At 38.9% G+C, this 20222-nt stretch overlaps 1 protein-coding gene across 2 annotated transcripts in view; it reads left to right on the forward strand.

Moving 5' to 3' along the window:
• The window catches only part of MCTP2 (multiple C2 domains, transmembrane 2), a 109284-nt gene that overhangs the window by 32089 nt on the left and 56973 nt on the right, over positions 1 to 20222 (forward strand). The window contains exons 9-14 of one of the 2 annotated variants that reach the window (XM_014944272.1): positions 1896 to 2060; positions 3883 to 4013; positions 10683 to 10869; positions 11739 to 11832; positions 15558 to 15660; positions 18211 to 18313. In XM_014944272.1, coding sequence (XP_014799758.1) covers positions 1896 to 2060; positions 3883 to 4013; positions 10683 to 10869; positions 11739 to 11832; positions 15558 to 15660; positions 18211 to 18313 — 783 coding nt within the window. The remainder of the gene's footprint in view (positions 1 to 1895; positions 2061 to 3882; positions 4014 to 10682; positions 10870 to 11738; positions 11833 to 15557; positions 15661 to 18210; positions 18314 to 20222) is intronic. The other variant, XM_014944273.1, reaches the window with a different exon arrangement.

The following is a 20222-nucleotide window of genomic DNA, read 5'->3' on the forward strand; positions in this document are numbered from 1 at the left end:
GGGGGGGGGGAGGGAGAATCCTTGGTCCTAAAGCAGCGAGTACATCACATCAAACATGACTATGTTAAATACTAAAATGTTCAAAGTACAACTGAGATAGATAAAGGCTTTGATGGGAAGTGGATATTTCCCAGGGACATTACAAGCAATAATCCAGATGTTATGGTGTAATGCAACGAGTGTCCATGGATAGATGGGGAGCTCAAGCCAAGCAGCGCCTGCTGTAGGCCTTAGCCCTCCACTCCCATGCTGTTACGCCATATGGAAGCAATCTCCAGGCCCCTTTAATAGCCAGCTTTGGATTCCATTTTCACAGGGCTCATAGAGCTAAGTGGAGCTGTTTTATGGACAAGTTAGATAGAAGCCTTTCCAAGATAAACATCCAATTCGAAATTAGGACATACCAAGCTGCAAAATTATTTTAGGGCATATTTCATGGAAGCACTGCCATTTTTCTGAGGCGATTGCCAGACTGTAGAATGCCCTTTGATCCCTTGTGGACATTACTCCCTTTTTTATAAAAAGGATTTTGAAATAGTTCAGTGTTTAGGGAGGAATATATCTGCCGGGACTTTGAAGTATGTCCATGGGAACAGTCATGCTTTAGCTTTTTGGCCTAAAAGACGAACTTTACAAAAAAAAAAAAGAAAAAAGAAATTACATTGCAGCTGGATTTATGAATCAAAAATCTCGTTTTCTTTTTAAAGGTAGGAATTTTTAATCAGCGTGCCAGGAAAGCCAAATGGGGTGTTTAAATAGAAGTATATTAATATGCTTGTGGGATTCAAAGGGTTGGGTATTTTAACCAGCAAAAAGCGAGTAAAAAAATTTGTGAGTTCACCACCCATGATTTAAGAATTTTGTTGCTGGGTAATTGATCCATAAAAAGTAATCTTCAGACATCAGGTGCTTTTGCAATCGTTTTATTTAGCAACAACATTTCTTACTTGCTTTTAAAGCTAACACGTCCTGTTTTAAAGTGACTTGTGAAATCTTCTCCTCCGTCTTGCTCCCACCTGTATGACATGATTGAAGCTCCAAAGTGTGGCGAGTTAAAAGTTGCTTCACGAGAATAAAATATGGCAGGATTTTTACTGCAAGAAGAAGAGTATAGCCTTGAGTTTTCATGTTTCCAGCTCACTCCCCCCAAATAAAGGCCTACTTAATCATCCTCTGTCCAATAAAATATTGCCAGTTAGCAAACTGTTAGCACAGCCGTGCTATGTAGGATGAAGCTGCGAAGGTAACAAATGTGGCTACCAGGTAACCATAACTCCAGATAAAGAGCCTGGTGGTGTCAGTGTTTTTTCTGCAGGCATCAGTATTTTTGATTCGTGAGCTCGGTTTCTGGAAGCAGGAGCTCCAAAGTCAGCAGGCGAAGAGCTAACGTGGATGACAAGCGGTTGAGCGATTGAGGAGGTGGAAGATGGGTGTTCAGCCTTTCACCTGGCCATAGTCTTTATGACTGTGGGCTGTCTCCCCAGAAAGGACAGACCCACGTTTTATGGACGTAGCTAGAGACATCCAAGATTTTATTTTAGTTTTTCCTCTCCAGCACTCTCCTGTGTCTTTCCCTGCGCCAAGGTGACAGATTGCTCTCGATGCTCGAGGTCTGCACTTACCAAAGCTCAGCCAGGTTAGCTGAAGTGGAATTCTCTGGTGGTTTAAGCTAACCCTGCTGGTTTTGCTCTGATGCTGAACACCGTCCCTTCACGGGGCCAGCTGTAGTACAGTACAGGCAGAAAATCCATAGAATCCTACTGCCCTCTGTTCTCTGCTTTACTCCTAGGGGACCATGGTACCTCTCTCACTTCTGGTGCTTTCGTATCACAGTTTGAGCATTAAAATGTGGGTTTTAGTGTATAAATGTTTCATGTTGCTGACTTCCTTTTCAGTCAAGCTTCATACGGAGCATGCGACTCTCTGACTCTTTGCGCAAGAACCAGTTGTGGAATGGCCAGGTCACCATCACGCTCTTGGAGGGGAAGAACATCCCTGGAGGGTGCTTGGCAGACAGTTTTGTTCTCCTCAAACTGGGAGATCAAAGATACAAGAGTAAGGTAAGTATTAAGGATTTCCTTAAGTTTGCTGAAGCCAATAAGGTACTTGGTGGTTTTTTTACTGATGTTGCTACTTCAGATGGAACTATTCTTGACTCTCTTTTATGTAGGCGAGATCAAAACCAGGAGACCAGATCAGGGATATTAACATTTTACTAATATGTTTTACATGCCAATATAGAAATAGGAAGTTAGGAATAGTGTGTGTATGTGTTTTTGTGCATTTAACATACTCATCATATTGATGGATGTCTGACATCAATATGAAATGAAATAGAGCTACATGCATCACACATGTGTTTTGTTCTCTGCCAATACAGAAGTTAGGTTTGCAATGTTAGGTATGCTGGAAAAGCAGACCTGAAATGGTTCCCAGTGCAGGGGAATTATTACTTTTTTTTTTTTTTTTTTAAGAACCTTTCTTGAAAAATATGTTACATATAGCAGAACCCATCCCTTACTCTCTAAACACACAGAATATTCCATGGTTTTGATTTGAATTTTCATTCTTCTACGCTGTGTTTACTTGTATCCAGTTTCATGGGAATCTAAGAAATGAATGGGGTTCCTAAAGATACACATTTCAACTCCAAAGTCTAATAAGGAGAAGGGAGATCCTGTAATTAAAATAATATTCTGTTGAGAGAGCAAGAGCTCTGCATGTCATGAACTGGAAGTGTGGAGAGAGGAGCAGGAGGAAACAAACCAATTCCCTTCTGTACAAAATGTGCAGAGCAAGTTCACAGAACATAACGTTCAGATGTAGGCGCATCTGAAACCTGCACTCTGTCCCCCACATTGGACCTCAAACCAAGGTCATGATATAATGTTTTTATTTAGAAAAGCAGCTTTGAAAAATAACAAATGGGTTAGGTATCTTAGAATAAATATATGTTATTCCAGTTAAGATCCTTTTTTATGTTTCTCTTTAATGGTCCGTTGGCTGTGTCACGAATCTGCAAAACTGCACTGTTTGCAGTCACAGAAAATTAAGAATTTTAAAATGGGGACTCAAGTACAATGTTGCTTGCAGTGACTTGATTGCTTAGTAGTTCTGTCTGGGGTCCAGCAAGACTTGGGGACCTCTGCTTTTGTACCCTAATTGGACTTCAAATTGACAGTGTTTCATGTTCTTTCCTGGAGTTTTTTCAACTTATGAAGTATGATCTCTCGTGGTCCAGAAAAGCAGATAAGGTGGGGAGAAATCTCAGTCATGGTCTAGCTAATCCTATCTCCTGTTCTCTCAGTGGCCATGCTGATATTGATGGTGGGTAGTGTAGTGTGATATGAACTGCAAGTGATTTAAGTCCCAATCCAGTGAATACTCAGAGTAACCTGAACACACGAACAATCTCACTGAACTCAGAGGGACAATTTACAGATATCAAATTAACTGGTTGTTAACAATTTCAAGGCTGCGACTTCTTTGTCTGTATGTTAATACAGAAGGATAAAAAAATACTTGAGTTCCTGAATTCATTCAAACCTGTTTTCAGGTGATTGTCCTCAAAATGTTTATTCTTTACTTTTTCCAGTGTGTGATGTTGAATGATGACCACAGTCCACTGAAAGTGGAGCTGGTGGATCCAACTTGCATTTCAGAATTTCTCCAGCCATTTATTCATGTCACACTGGCATATCTTTCATTATTGGGAAGAGGAAAGAGTTTTTAAGGAAGATGAGGCTGTGCGTGATGGGCTGGGGAGCTTTGGTTGGAATGACCTTAGTACTTGATGCCCTAACATCTAGAATTGATATGTGCTTTACTGTGGAAATAAGTACCATTTAAGAAAAGTAAATATTATAACTGCATGTTTTCTAGACACTGTGTAAGAGTGCAAATCCTCAGTGGAGGGAACAGTTTGATTTTCACTACTTCTCTGACAGGAAGGATATGTTGGACATTGAGGTCTGGAGAAAGGATAACAAAAAGCACGAGGAGCTTTTGGGAACGTAAGTGGTTTATTTCGGGGGATAAGGGGTAAATGCAAAAGATAATGTGATTTTTATTATGATTTCTTAAACTGGTCAATTTATTTTCCTTATCAGCATCATACTGTATGTTTCTCTCCTTAATTCCAGTCATGTCCAGATGCTTCTGAAAGGGTCTGTTTATTAAAAACTATTATGGGGTAATTGATTAACCACAACCTGAATGCAGAGACACACAAGCTGACTCTGCACATGCCAACTGTAAAATCCAGAATACTCCCTGAGCCCAGTGGCAGCCGTTTCTGGGAGAGCTGGTGGCAGCAAGGGAGACAGTACTTGTCTGCGATTGCGTGGTGATGCTGCTCCAGCCCCGTTGTGCTCTGCAGGGCTGATTTGCAGCTTCAGGCTGGTGCCAGCTCAGGGATCTCTGCTCCTTTTGAGTGGAACTGGTGTCCCTTTTATCTGCTTGCACCTTGGTGGTATCTTCTTGTAGCCTTGTTTATGGGTCCTGTTACCTGGGTTTGCTTTATTTGGATAATCTCTTCCCCGTTGCCACAGAGGACTGATCTCAGTGGCTTTGGTGCCTCATGCTATTGCACAAGCTCATGTTGTTTAAAGCATCGTTTTCAGGGGTAGCCTCACAGGCGATCAGCCCATCTCCTGACTGATACCAGTTTTTGTTGCACTGCATTATTTCATTATAGCTTCGAATTCTCAAGTAATGATCTTATGCCCTGTTAGCAGATGAGATATTTTGTGGGTTATTAGTTGAACCTTATTTTAATTTCTTTATGGGAATAGAATATGGTGCCCGCTCTTATGTCCTGTTCTTTCCTCTCCACTCTAACTTCATCTTATTTTGTACAGTATTACTACAGTCTTGGTTTCCTAGTAGTAACTGTATCTTCTTCCTTCTTCTGGCTCGCAGCCTTGTCATTGAGACCCATCTCCCCAAAACACATCTGCACAGTTGGCTACACGCAGCAGCACTAACAACCATTTAATTTACTGGAGCCCCTCCTGGCTCTGTCTGTGCTTATCTGCTCGCAGGATCGGTGCCACAATCTCTAAATTCTTAGGTGCAGGGATCCTGTCTGCAGTTGTTTGCTGTTCTCACCTGGCGAGCGTTTCACAACTTGCTGACTAAATAACAGTAACTCATAAGAACATTCTCTTACTTTAAGCATTCAAATAGTTTGGAACTATTCACTGAGAAGAACAATGCCCTCTGGCTCTACAAATGTTTGTGGTTTTGCAGAGCAGGAAATGCTTTCTGGCTGAATGCTATTGCTCATCACATGGAGAAGTGGCTGAAGATGAATCTGTTCCTTCCATTCTCACAGTTACTTTTATTACTTCTGATATTCTGTTTAGAGGCAGGAAATGTAGCAGTGTTTGTGGCTTGCCTCTGTGCAGTCTCCCTGCTGCTGGAGAAATTCTTCCTTAGGTTTTTCCCCCTCTTTTTTTTTTTTTTTTTTTTTTCTGGCAGGTGGTGTTCAATGTGGCAAAAAATTATCAGCAAAATGCTTATTCTATTATTCAAGAATTCAGCATAGGGAAAGCCTGTGTGTGTTAGATTTACCTTAAAGTTATTGTTGCTGTTTACGTGGGGAGAAAATATTACTGTTGTTGCCTTAAGCACATCAAATTCACTGTAGCATCAAAACAGGAAAAAAATTATACTAGATTTTAAAGATTGATTGCAAGAATAGGTAAACACCAAAAGTGTAATAACAAGCCTTGTTTGTACAGCACAGAAACTTTTCACACCCAATAAATAATATTTTATTTTATTAAGGGTTCAAGTGCAGTCTAATCTGGAAAAGGATTCTTTAGGCAAAACAATATTATGAGGTGCCATGTTTATTGTCCCCATGGCTTCCAAGTTGAGTTTTGAGATCTGGATTTCACACCATCATGATAAGAAAGATCTTTTAGTAAAATGTTTGTGGGTTATATTCCATTATTACATACACCAGTACAACCCAACTGCCCACAAATAACTTGCATGGTTTAAAGGAAAAGGAAAAATTTTTTGGATCTTAGTAAATAATTGTGTGGTCAATTTTTGGGTACAGTTAGGGTTCATTATGGTCCCTGAGGTCCGTGTAGATTGATTTGTGTTGGTTAGACCTTTAAATACATATATGTATGTACATATTTAAATGAAATTGAGGAGATGCACAAGGTGGAGTCATGTCTGATAAACCAGACTGCTGAACTTCTGTGGAGTAAGACTTCTGTTAATTCCTTTCGACCCAGGAGTTCATGTAGGATGGATGCCTTAAGCCCCTGGAACATGGCTCTTCTCCCAGGTTTCAGAGTAAAATATTGTTCTTGAAATTGGACCTGAAGCATCTGCGGAGACTAGGGAACGTGTACAATAAGAAATGTTTTGGACCTCCAGTACTAAACACTAACACCTGGGGCCTTTGTCTGCTTCTGAATTAGTAAGGAAACATTCGATGTGATTTCATGTCACCCTTCTATCATGAAACAAACCCTTGCTGTCAGTGCACATCGCAAGCTAAATTATTACATGCAGCCTACCTGCCTTCTCCTTAGATTTTCAACTGGATCCAGTTTCTCTTTCTTGCTTAAAATGCTGTGGCATTGAGTGGTCCTGGGGTCCGACACCGAGGGGTGGCTGTATTTTGGTGCTTGATGAAATAATCCCTCTATTTAGTCTGCGCAGAACTGTTAGTAACATTTATTGAGTGCTTTTTGTGTCCTTTGGGATAAGAGGCATGCTATAAACAGGAGATGATGTTAATGTATATTAATAAACAAAGGTGTTAACGTGTGCAGAATTTGTCCAGGCAGAGTTAAATTGTTTATGCCAAGTTGTTAGAAAGTGTTTCTGCATTGAGGGATATGTTTTGAAAAAGAGATGCTGCAAAATGTTGGGGCTTTTTTTTCTTCACATATTTACCTCAAGAAAGAGATTTTACAAAAACTGCTAGACTTAAGACCGTGAGCTATGAGATTGGAGTGCATCCAATAGCTTTATGATGAATGTCTCCAGGAAACAGTGTCTTTGCAACAAGAAACAATCCTTATTTTAAAGGCCATGCTGTTGGGATGGAGCAGTAAAATTGACTATGACTGCGTACAAACCTTTCATTTAAATTTCACTGAGCTATAGGAAGAATCAGACAACCAAAACTTATCTGTAGAGTAAATCAGAATAAGACCTTATTAATTGTCTCCTTGACACCTGTGGTATTTGAAATTCCTTTCCAAATATTAATCATAGATGCATCTTACTGTATACTGTGATAATGATTCTCGCCTCTTTTGTGAAGGGCTTTCAAGAATTCTGCAGGGGGGAAAAAATGGTAATGTTGTGTGCAGATTTTTTTCAAATATATATATATATATTTAAAGATACTTATCATAATTTGATGAACTGTGGATTGGGTAATAAAATGCAACTCCATGATTACTGGTAAGAGGTTACTGGTAATCTCAGCACAATTTAGTGAAATTTTAACATTTAATTCCCTGATCATGTTAAAGAAATAATTTTAACCCCCGATTTTCTGTGTAGTGTTCTCAAGTAATGTTTCTCTTGAAATTGAATAAAAATGGGGGGAAAAAAAGTTTGGCAACTAAAGATGAGAACTGTAAGTAAAAAGAACACTCTTAAAAGAAAACTACAGCTGTGGTGTAATCCTCTACAGGACTAGAGGTTAATATAGAGGCATAGACCTCTATATTGATCAGGAGGAGGAAGGAAAGCATTTAATTGTGGTTAAAAAAAAGTGATAAATTTGTGTACACAGTGCACTCTTAACTTACAGAACCGTGTCACCTCCAGATCATGCATGTAGCCGTGTGTGTGAAAGTCTATACCTGGATTTCATATGTAGCAAAAGATAACAAGCAGAGCTATCCTATTCCGAGATAGGAACACTATGTTGGGAATTTAACTCAGGAGATAATTTGCATCACCTAAAATATAACCTCAGAGTTTTGCCCTCTGCATTCAGATCAGGCAACTTTTGAGCAAACAGTGGATTCCCTCCATTAGTGTTATACTGTGCCCATCACCATAGTCACTTACCACTTTTCTGTGAAATAATTATCTGTAATAAGGTCTTGCTGATAGAAAGCTGGGAAAGTGGGAAAGGAAGAGTTTCAGGAGGATGGGGGAAGTAGTTTGGAAATCATTAGACTCGTTTTAATAGTGTAGAAGCGTTTGTGTGGAAACTGCTGAATTTATATAGTAAATTGAATGTCTAATTGTTTTACCAAGCTGCATTCTTTGCAGTCTGATCAATTATGTTGTATAACTTAAATAAAACAGATTGTCCTTTTTTTTTCTTAAGCCTTTTGCCATTTGCAAGTGCAAATGTGGATTTTCTTTTCAGTTTCTCAAAAGAAAATATAGAGGCATACCATCACCTTGAGTGAACACAGATGTTTTAAGGAAGTTAGTTTGCACGGAAATCAGACATGATTTGAGGAAGAAATACTTATACTCTACCTCCTGCTGTTTTCCCCTCCACATGTGCATCTCTCCTACCCCCACACCCTTATACTCAATCTTTTCTTTGACCTTTGTCTAATCAAATTCTTTTAATAAGAGAAACAATTCCAATTCGCCAAAACAAGCTAGAATTATATTTAACTTTGCCTTTGAGATACTAGAGATTTCTGAGGTTGTCTATAGGTGGGAGATGCACCGTTGTCTGAACGAGTTGTCTTTTCTCTCTTACCCCATGGCAAGTTCTTAATATAAAAAAGCAAATGCAGCTTTTCCTAGTTGTGGACTGTGTTGAGTGGGTGGTGTATGAAATGCTGATGTGGGAGATGTGGCCTCTGTTGCCAGCTGAACTGCAGACCAGCTGGGTGACCCTGAGTTTTCCTTCCTTCAGTTTGTAAAAAAAAAAAACAAAAACCAACCCAAAAGCAAAAAACCCCAAGATAAGGATACATTCCCCCTTTTGCTGGTACTTTAGATATCAGTGCAAAACTGCTGCAGTCTGAGAAGCAGCTCTGTTAATGCAGCCAAGGTGATGTTAACCTCCAGTGTGGAAGTGATAAGGTCTTTTTCTCAAATGCTTGCCTTTTTTTGATGTTGTTTTATTTTCCTTTCTGCTGTAACTTCTCTTTCTGAAGAGTCTAGGCGTATCAATGAGCTTTAAATGCAACCTCTCACACTTGGAAACTGTGTTGAGAGGCAGCCTACGCGCCGAGCAGTGTTGGTACTCTTTCTGGTTTATTTTCTTCCTCTTTCAAAGAACTTGAAAGTAGTTAATGAGAGTAAACTTGTAACCTGTTGCACATTCAGTGCAGTAAATAGCAAAGAGTATATTTAAGGTAGTCATCTCCATTGATTCTGGTCAGAAGAAGCTTACACAAAGAGCTGTGTTTTAATAACGCGGAGCTACTGGATGACTTACAAACTCATCAGAGCAATGACTTTTACTTCGTAACGTAGCTTCTTGGCTTTTCAGGCTGAAATGTTTGGGGATTTTATTTTTTTTTTTTTTTTTCACCCCCCTTAGCATTCACAGAAAATAGGCTGTTAAGAAGCGGAAAGCATGCAATTTATAGCAGATGGGTATAAACCGCTCCAGCTCTACTACTGGAATGGGATCAATCAGGAGCACTACATGCACCATTTACCCAGAAGAAACCCACCTGGGGGAACCCTGTGGAATTTTAGCCTATTAAGACAACACCTTAACAAGTTTAGTTTAAATAAAAACTTGTCGGCAGGCATTAAGCGGAGCGAAAGCTCTCGCTCTCCATCATCCGCTCGCCATCCCTTTGAGAAATGTGACTCCCCTTGCACTGTGGCAACAAAGCTTCTTCCTTATTTTTGTTTTTTTCCTTTTTCATCTGCAACTTTTGTTCAGCCTGTTCTTAAAAGCCAAGCCCTACGGAGGTTCAAAAAAGTTCCACTCCATTTACTGGACTGCTAAATAGAAGGCATTTAGCCGAGCCAAGTGATTAGGCTTTCTGTTGCATTTAACCGCTCCCTTCACATATAACTGGCTGTTTGGTGAGCTCTCTCTGCTTCAGCCCATACTCGTCTTTAATTATTGTCTCTTTATAAACAGTTTCTCTCTTTTCCTCCTTATTTTTATTTTTTTGGGAAGTATCAGCTTAATGATACATATTATGTGCCAGAGGTGGGAGGGGGACTTTTAAGATAATCCTTCCCTTTGGGAAATATAACAGTACACTGAAAATGTAGCTTTAGTAAGGCTTGTAAAAGAGATTGGGGCATACAGTATAATGTAGCATAAAATGGAGTATGTGACTTTAAAGAAACTAATCTATTTTAGGCTAATGTTTTAAATTTTGCATTTGCCCTTTTTCTTTTCCCCCAGGTGAAATAAAATCGTGTTTCAAATCCATCAGAAAGCACTAGGGGATTTTAGGGGGGAAGTGAGGCAGGCCAGAGCTAAGTTTTCCTACTGTACTTGCAGCCCAAACCTTTTACCTCTGATTACCAGCAGGTGAACCAGAAAGCAAAACTTGACAATAAGTGCAATAGAAACTGGCTAATTGGTTTCCCATGTTTAATTTTGAGATACTTTTTCTTGCGTTCTTTCCATTCTGAACAACCAATAAGTTTTGGTGCCTGCTTGCTACTGAAGTCAATATAAATATTGTTTTATTCATTTTTTTTTTCCAGTTCCTTTTTCATATTAACCCTTGACCGTGTCATTCTAGGTGCCAAGTTGACATTACTGCCCTGCCAACAAAGCAGACCAATTACTTAGAGCTGCCTCTGGAGAAACATCCGGCATCCCTGCTAATGTTGGTCGCTGTTTACCCATGTACAGGAGTGTCTATTTCTGATCTCTGTGTCTGCCCTTTGGGAGACCCTAGTGAACGGCAACAGATTTCAAACCGCTATGTGAGTTTGCTCTTTTTTTTATTTCCTTTTTTCTTTCTCCTTTAGTTTTGAAAATAGTCAAAATTGCAGGGAAAAGAACCCAAGATTTGTCCAGCCATAATAACGTCTTCTACCAGGGAAAACTATTACACAGAATAGTTATTTTATTTAAAATGACAAGGAGGTTGGCAGGGCAGATAGACCCAAGCAATTTGGCTGCTTGTATTTGTTGAGTTTTAAACTAATACTTTTCTTTGCAAACTTGAATTGTATTAAGAAATTATCACAGGGAATGAGAGACACAACATCATGGAGAGATTATAGTATGCTTAGCTTTTGTTCCTGCTTTGGGTAGGATATGTTCTGGACTTCCAACTTTGGAAGATAAAGCCATGTGATGGCTTCTGCACCTCAATCCTGAAAAGCTGAGCAAGAAGAAATAAGCTTGTATCTCTGTAAAATGGGATGCAAGACTAAGACAAAAGGAATTTGAACAACATAAGTCAAAGTTACTTTTGAGGACAGATTCCTCACTCCTGATGTGCTGACTTCCTGACCTGTGCTGCTTCTCCAGGTCTACCTATGTCCCATTCTCTGTTTTAATTGGCAGATGATACTTACGTAAACATGCAGAGCTTCTTTCAAAAGTTAAATGTAACTTATGTGAATAGATAAATCCCTTAGGAGCAGGTCGGTTGTGAACCTCAGGGTCATGCATGATGCAGTAAGACTGGGATAGTGGAGATGTATTTATGTGTGTATCAGCTTCTGAACTGAAACACCACAGGAATAGTAATGGATATAAAATTGTAAGTAATGTAGTTGTTTATTATTTTCTGTTTCTTACTGAATTACTAACAAAATATATCTTTTTGTGTTCCTCTTTGCAGAGTATAAAGAATTCCTTTAGAGACATAAAGGACATTGGCTTCTTACAAGTCAAAGTTTTAAAGGCGGTGGACCTGTTGGCAGCAGATTTTGCAGGTATTTTATTTATATTTTTCCAGCATATGATCCTGAAATATGAGTGCCAGAATATATTGTGAGTGCTCCTTAGACTTTGTGCAGTACTGTCAGTTGATCAAGAAAAAGTAAATTGTCTCATCATTTCTCCAAGGGTGAAACCTACCTCAGGGAACTGAGACACCAAATGGTTTTGACTCCCAAAAGTATGAGGAAAGGTCCAGTGGATGGAGATCTGATTTCCACTTTAGACTTGAGGGGGCGTGACCAATAACTTAGTATTTTGAGACAGTGTGCTGTTGTATTTTCCAGCAGGAATATTTAAAATAAGAGTTGATATAAAGCGGTGGTGCCTGCAAAGCAGCCTCTCCATCTTTTGTCGGGTGCCTTGTGAGTTCGTGAACAAGACTGAAAGATTTTGGGGGCATCTGACGTGGTGCTGAGTGTGTGGGTTTGGGTGGTGCTGCAGGCTGTCACCCAAAAAAGAAAGCTTGCCAGCAATGGGGATGTGAGTGTGATGGTTTCTCTTACAACTTGTTTGAGGCTTCGATTTGGAATGATCTTTGAGACACTCTTACTCCAAGAAAAGGATGGATATTTTGTTGGGCTTTATGTCCAATTGAACTTGGTCCTGACAGCAATGGACACTAACACCATTTAAAAATACAACTTTATATTGTTTCTCCAGGGAAGGTCTAGGGAATTGATACTTCTCTGTAGTGACTACCCAGATAGTATTATTTTTATTATCGTCTTCTCCGGGATTCTGGAGACCTTTTAATTCTCCTCTGTATCTTGCAGCAGCTTGTAATTCACGGACAGAGCATTGTGTGTTGTATATTTGCTGACATAGTCGTTTTTTAAGATAACTTGTTGATAAAGGCAGGAAAGATGCTAGAGAGAAAACACTCTTGCCCCATTTCCTGGTATTCATGAAGATGTTGTAACAGAAGAGAATGTTGTTCCTAAAATAATGACCAAAGGATAAAACCCAATGTTAATCCTGATACCATTTCAGTTTCAATTCACTGCTTGCCCCTGCAGTAGAAAAAAAAACACATTAGCACAGAGAGCAGTACTTTAAAGATCTGAGGAACTTAGTTTGAAAACAAACAAAAAATCTGCCAATAATGAAAGGTAGCTTGTACAGAAATACATTTCGAAATTGACATAATGTATAAGTCTATATGTAATTAGGCGTGTAACTGCACCTTACTAACAAATTTAATAAGTGTACCACAGCAAAGCAGAACTGTTGGCAAATGGCAAGGCTTGGTCTATCTAGAAATGTGTGAGGCTTTAATATTGACAGTATCCAGGGAAGAGCTGAGTCCAGAAGGTTATCTAGCCTTTGGAAAACTTCACTGATGCTAATGCATTTGCATCAGTGATGGATTTGGCCGCCTTTCCCTCAATACTTAAACAGGAGCATGTGGGTGGATAATGAACATTGGAAGAGACACACAGGTTCTTGATTCTGCAATTCAAAGACTTTTCATACCGAGTATGTGACACACATTCCTTGTGCATAGCATAGAATGAAATTCTGCTTAAGTAAAAGGTTACTCAGTCTGTCATTATATTCAAAATAACCCAGGCTTTGAGCCTGATTCATGAAGCAAATGACAAATTGTTTTTCAATGGCAGTGCTGAAAATATCCTAGTATTATGCTGTAATAGACCCACCAAATTGCAAAAGGATGCAGCCATTTTAGGTAAAAATAGCATAATTTCTGATCGTGAAATGAGAGACATAAAGATTAATTATCTGTTCTGAGCCATTCATAAATGATTAGTGCAGCAATTATGGGCTTCCATAATAGAGCCCTCCTAGAGCAGTGCCATATTTCCTGCATTGCCAGGGAGACTGCTCAGATTTATTGTTATTGATATAAGTAAATTCAAAGTCTAGCTAAAAAATCTGATAAAGAGAAAATCACAGAGACAATAAGAGGTACAAAGATTTCCAAGGGTTAATAGAGGAGCAGTATGAGTAGGGAGGGTTCCCTCCCTGTCCTGTCCCATAGCAGTCAGGAGGCTTGTGTGGGTGAACTTCTGCAGAGCAGTCATCTGATGACAAGTGTAATGCCACTTTATACCTTATTCCCATAGTAAAGATTGGGGTTTGGTGTGATTGGGATTTCTGTTTTCAGTTGATTATATGTTGGCGTTACAGATTTTAATTGCAAGTTTTTAACCTACTATAATAATAGCTATCGGAAAACAACATAGTATCTGCTTTGGTTTTGAACAGGGTTTTGAAAATCCGTGTTTTACCATTTGACATAAATTTTAGGCTAGTTTCCACACAGCTATATCAAATATGTAGAAGCTCTTCAGCCACAGCTAGCAGAGTTTGAGCCTTCCATACTTTTATATTCCTAGATAATAGTTTTGTTGATGTGAAAATGACTTTTTCTGCTTTGTTGGATGTTTTCTGTGTACGCATGAGAGTTCTTCTCAAACACTGCATTTGCTCACTGACCAAAAAAATAGCATTCAGAATACCAAATTATACAGTGGGATTGTTTTTGGCATATACCAGTTTGCATTTCAAGCAGTTTCTCTGAAAGGCTACATGCATTTCCACACTTATCAGGGAATGGGCATGTAAGCTGAAAAGAAGTAGACAAATAGATTCCAGTAATACACACAGTCTTTAAACTTTACCAATATTGACTAGTTAATACCCACTGTTTACATACTGAAAAGATTCCTCTTTACTTTATAAACTTCTCAGAGTAAGGACCTTAAAAGCTTTGCATTAATAATACCAAAAATAAGGATTAAGAAAAGACAGCTTTTGCTTAAATATTTTTTTTTTTGTCTGCTATCTAAATCCCTGCATTGCTCGGATATTTAGTTGCCTGCATAAAAGTTAGGCTGGAGTCTCTATGGCTGACTTGTACATGAACACTGAAGATGAGATTAAATCAGATATTGAGCCAGACATGCTGATAATGGGTACTCCATTCATGATGGAAACTGCTGAGCTGCACTAAGTTGTGAAAGCTACAAATCCATGTAATGTGTGCTATCAAAAAGTACATTAGGAATCATGTCTTCACCATAGTAAGTTCCACGTTAACATCCTTCTTTTGAGAGGAGGGTGGATTTTTTGGGGGGTTGTTTTGTTTGTTTGGTTTGTGCATGGATTTTCCAGTTGATGTTGGGTTTTGTTTAAAGTGTAGCACCGTGTAGGGTCTTCATAGCTTCAAGGACTTGCTCACGTGGAACTAATTGAAGAAATGCTGCTGATAACAGACAGTGCCATGCTTCTCTTCTCACAGTGTGGGTACTTAATCCTGTAATCAACTGAGGAAGACAATAGACTCTAAACAGAGGATAAAATAGAGAGCTGCAGCACTGATACTTACCTGGGGCAGAACGATGGTACTGCTTTCGTAATGTCGTCTGAGTAATTGTGAATGTAAGGAGATTTTCCTTGCTATAAAGACTTAGAGGTGATTCACTCTAAGTCTCAGATTTCAGGTATTAGAGTGAAGCCACCTGATTGAGTTGTAAGGTGAGTGTTGGAGTTTCCAGAACTAAGGGTGTGTTGGAGTTATTGTTTATTTAGCGAGTCATTCCAACAGAAGGAGGCAGTTTGCAGTTGTCTTAATGGATCTAATTTTATTTGACCAATCACTGCCTCAGCCCTACTGCAAAGAAAGAGCGTGCATACTAAATGCAATAACTGGCCCACTTAATTTTTTCCCTTTCTTGTCTATCTGATCTTTCCTTAGGTAAAAGTGATCCTTTCTGTGTATTAGAGCTGGGAAATGACAGTCTTCAAACACACACCGTTTACAAGAACCTCAATCCAGAGTGGAACAAAGTTTTCACATTGTAAGTGGATTGCTTTTGAAAACATGCTGCAACACCAAACAGTTAGCAGCTTAACTATAAAAGCTATCGACTTTGGGAAAATACAAAGGTCAAGTTTAAGATATGTCATTTTGTCAGAGAGGATGTTGGAGAAATATCAAATATAACTCAATTAAAGGCTTTTGCCTTTTACTAGTTCTTGCATGGAGTTTATTAATAGAAGTCATTAAAAGAAAAATTACTGTGATATTTATAGGAAGAATCATGACTAGACATAATGGAGTCATAGCTGGATCCATTCATAGTCAGAGAGGATGTTGGAGAAATATCAAATATAACTCAATTAAAGGCTTTTGCCTTTTACTAGTTCTTGCATGGAGTTTATTAATAGAAGTCATTAAAAGAAAAATTACTGTGATATTTATAGGAAGAATCATGACTAGACATAATGGAGTCATAGCTGGATCCAAGAGATAATATAACAGAAAGTGGAGACCAGATACTCACGCCTACATTTTCCGTAATTTAAAATTAAATATGTTTCATTGAACCATGGTAGAATCCTTGTTTAATTTGTAAGAAAGCAGAAAATTAGAGCTGATGTTGTTTCTGGTATACCTTCTGAATTTATACTAACCAAACACAGGTTACCCCAAATTAGAAGCTTAAGTTTTTACGGAAATCTTTTTTTATTCTTTTTTTTGGTGAGTTTATTAATAGCAAAAATGATAACTTGGGTATTGCTGTTAGGCAGCACAATTTTTTCATCTTGATTTATGCTTTCAAAGATTTTTGTGAATAACTGAGTGAGATAAGGGTCTCCAAGACTGTTCGGGTCTGTAGCAAGAAAGGCAACTGTGAGGGCTGGCAGTGGGACATTTATGGCATTTGCACCTGTCCACTGGAAGAACAGTTTGAGAATGATGAACTTCTTGCAAAAGCAACATTCATAAATACAGGCTGGATGGGACAAAATAAAAAGTATCTGATCTCTTTGATAGATTTGCCGGATTTCTGTTTAATTCATGGCTGCAGCTTGAAGGCGTGTATCTTGGAGTCCTTTCTCTTACTTTGTCTGTTCTCAAGAAGCTTCCACTCATCGCTGTTTATTCTGAGATTGTGCCAGATGAGTCTTGTCAGATGTTCATCCAACAAAATAGACCTAATAAGAATCCAAAATTATTTCATTTAAAAAGAAAGCTTGTGTCTATACTTCCTGTGGGTCTCAGAGATGTCAGCTGTGGACTATCTCTAACTTTCTTATTGCTATTGGGTGGCTTATCCGAGCACAAAATCTGCAGAGCCAGTCAGGCTTTAACAGCTCTCCTTAGATTTTTGGCCATTTAAAAAAATTTCAATTAAGCACCATAAAAGCTATTGACGCTTTAGATTTATTTTGGAGCAGAGTGGATTGTTTTGAGTGAATGAATCCATTTCAACTGGAGTGTTCAATACCACTTGAGAGCCCTTCCCATCATATTCTGATTTTCTGCAACACACGTATGTGTGTGTGTCACTGGGGAGTTTTAATATTATATACCACTGGTAGCTATATCATATGGAAATTGATAATGGCTTGGAGAGGAATGTAGAAGTCTGGCTGCAGAAGTGGCAGGTTTCAAAGTTTTAAAGCCACAAAGTCTTGAAAACAGTGGATTTCATGGTGGTTTGGCTGCCACTAGGTCGCATCACAGAACATGCATTGGCTGCTAGCTGGAGAGATGACCAGACGGCAAAAGCCAAGGTTCAGACTCACTCTATGAGGAACAACTCCACTGAGTTGCAGGCAGAGGTTCTGGGAGCAGAACAGCTCTGAAACAACCTTCTTTTGGGCAGAATGGCTGCACTTAGTTAAATAACAAAGACACAATGTACCATGTAACTCTTGCACATAGAGAAAGGAAGAGAGGATAATGAGTGCAACTCAGAAGTTGTCTCCAGTTACCCATGCTTTTGCAGACACACTGTTATAACTTTGCTCAAATGAGACTCTGATTTATTAATGATCTAATAAATACTTAGGATTGAATCCCTGCTGCAACATCAGTAGAGCATTTGCACTGAATGGAACAAAAATACTGTACATTTGGCCTATAATTAGGGTTGTTAGGTTTATTTTAAAGTAATTGGTTTTGTTAGTACTTTAAAAGGGAAATAATTGTTCCATAATTGTTCAAGTCAACTGAAGTTACATAAAGTTTTGTTTCCTGGATTATTTCTTTAGTGTCCCGAAGCCCGGTTTTGAGTTCAGCCCTTGACCTCTCCCAGTCACCAGCTTTCCCTGTTGGAGACCCGAGTTCTAAGCTGTTAGCATCAATAGCAATACACAAAAAATGTCACTGTCTGGTAGTTATTTTCTTCACCTAGTTATGGGACTGAAACATGAGGGGAAAGCTTTGGGAATACCCATAATTTGATTCCTTTTTTAGGGGAATTTAATTAAATGCTAGTTTATACTCCAAGGTAATACAAACTTAATTAGTAAAACAGTATTCTCGGATCTTTGTGGAGGATACTGTGTGCATATGTATCGCATATTATTTTTTTATGTGTCTGCACTTTTTGTTCCAGCCCTATTAAAGATATTCATGATGTTCTGGAAGTGACAGTGTTCGATGAAGATGGAGATAAACCCCCTGATTTTCTTGGAAAAGTCGCCATCCCTTTGCTGTCTGTAAGTTACCTTTGCCATGTGTATCATTCAAGCATAGATGGTTTATCTGGGAACAAGTTGCATTTCTTTCTCCTGTAGCACAAAGCAACACAGATTTAGAGATAAACAGGTTTTGTGATCTATATATGCCTTGGTTGGCAGTGTTTACAGTTTGCCTTAGTGTAACGAGCCTTGCCAACCCATTTTAGTACAAATTTGGTTGATTGGAAAGAAAATTGCAGAAGTGTCTGTACTTCATCAGTACTATATGCCATGTAGGTCTGAAAACATAATTGAGTTGTTCTGTATGTTTCCACATCATCTTCTGAAGGTAACATTTTTAAGCATGTCTTTGTTCTGTCTTGCTTCTTTTTACTCCAAGAAAGTAATTGCACATCACAGTAGGATTGACTAGAGATAGCTGTTGTTATTGGCACAGCTGAATAAAATTACCTAAAAGGGGTGTTTTCCACTCTGTAGTGCTTTTAAAGACTGGTGGCTTTTGTTCTGTAAACAAATATGTGAAGAGTGAGCGCTACCATGGGAGTATAAAATCAAAACTGGAAACAAAGCGAGCTCAGGGGAAAGTGGTTGCTCTGGAGATTAAGGAGAGTTGAAGCTTTTTCAGAAATGACCAAAAAAGGCCAAGCTAAAGAGAGGGGGAACATAAAAGGGTCATTAAAAGACATTAATAGAGAAATGGGGGAAAAGCAGCTTTGTGTTTGGTAAGACTGATTTAATTTTGGAACAAGGCTGGTGGTAATAGAATGAGTAAACCAGATGAAGAGGATGTAAACAGCTCCATGTGCATGTGCAGTATCACAGAAGATTCTGGTAACTTTTGCAGGAAAGTTTGAGAAGAACTTTCTAAGCTTTGGTTTTTATTAAATCAATTAGCAGATGAGGCGTGAAACATCACAGGAGTGTTGTGCTTCTATCAGTCAAGTCGTTCAAACGTGGTTAACTGTAAGCGTGGGGGTTTCCTTGAGTTTTGAGGCAGAGGAGAGGGTGTGATGGGTTTTTATGCAGTGAGTAATGTGTCGAGCCCTTTACAAACATTCATGCTTGCAATATATAACATGATTCAAGTGATACATGTAGTAGAACGATGCTCTCAGTAATGCACAGTGTGATGCTGTGGGTAATAGCACTCTTGAATAGGCAGATGGTGAATCCTGATTGAAATTATAGAGTAAAAAATTGCTGTATGGTTTTGAAACATCTCTGTGAAAGCATATTCACCTCTGCAGAAAGGCTGGCAGGCGTCTCTTGTGGTTAAGGCAAGAGTCTTGTCTTTGAGTTTGGGCTGCTGCAGGAAAGGCAGTATTGCAGTAATGGTTTAGTGAGGCTCTGTCCCAGCAGATACTGGAGAAAAAGGAGGTTTCTTGAAGGGAAGCAAAGGTCCCATCTGATCAAAGCGGGCCATATAAGCCCCACAGAGTCAGCATAGTTTAGGTAAGAGACCAATCAAGATCAGAGAGGGGATCGGTAAATATTTGATGTTTCCAAATAAATAATGAACTGCCCAGAAAACTCTTAAAGGATATGATCCCGACCTAAGGAATGCTTTATAGTGGTAAAGAAATAGGCCAGTGTGCTCCAGTTTTGTTATTATTTTGTCTAAATAAGGGTATTTCTTGTATATATGAATGAAAAGCAATGTGGCTTCTGAATCTCTTCATGAAAGTGTGTTTGTTTTCATCCATCGTGTGCTCTTTCCAAGTTATACTGCAGTCCAGAACAGGGGAACCCCTGCAATTTGGGGATAAGAAAAGCCTAAGCTGTAGAAGTTTAGGAAGAGGAGTAAATACTGGGCTTTTGGTGCCTTACACGCTTCCATGTGCTTTGCAATCCTTTTCCCTCCATGGTTCAGACTGCAAGTTCTTTTTGAGACTGGGTATATTTTAGATTGCTTGTCTATTTTAGTGGC

This window comes from Calidris pugnax, unplaced genomic scaffold (assembly GCF_001431845.1).
Source record: "Calidris pugnax isolate Ruff unplaced genomic scaffold, ASM143184v1 scaffold70, whole genome shotgun sequence".
In the NCBI taxonomy this organism is placed as follows: domain Eukaryota; kingdom Metazoa; phylum Chordata; class Aves; order Charadriiformes; family Scolopacidae; genus Calidris; species Calidris pugnax.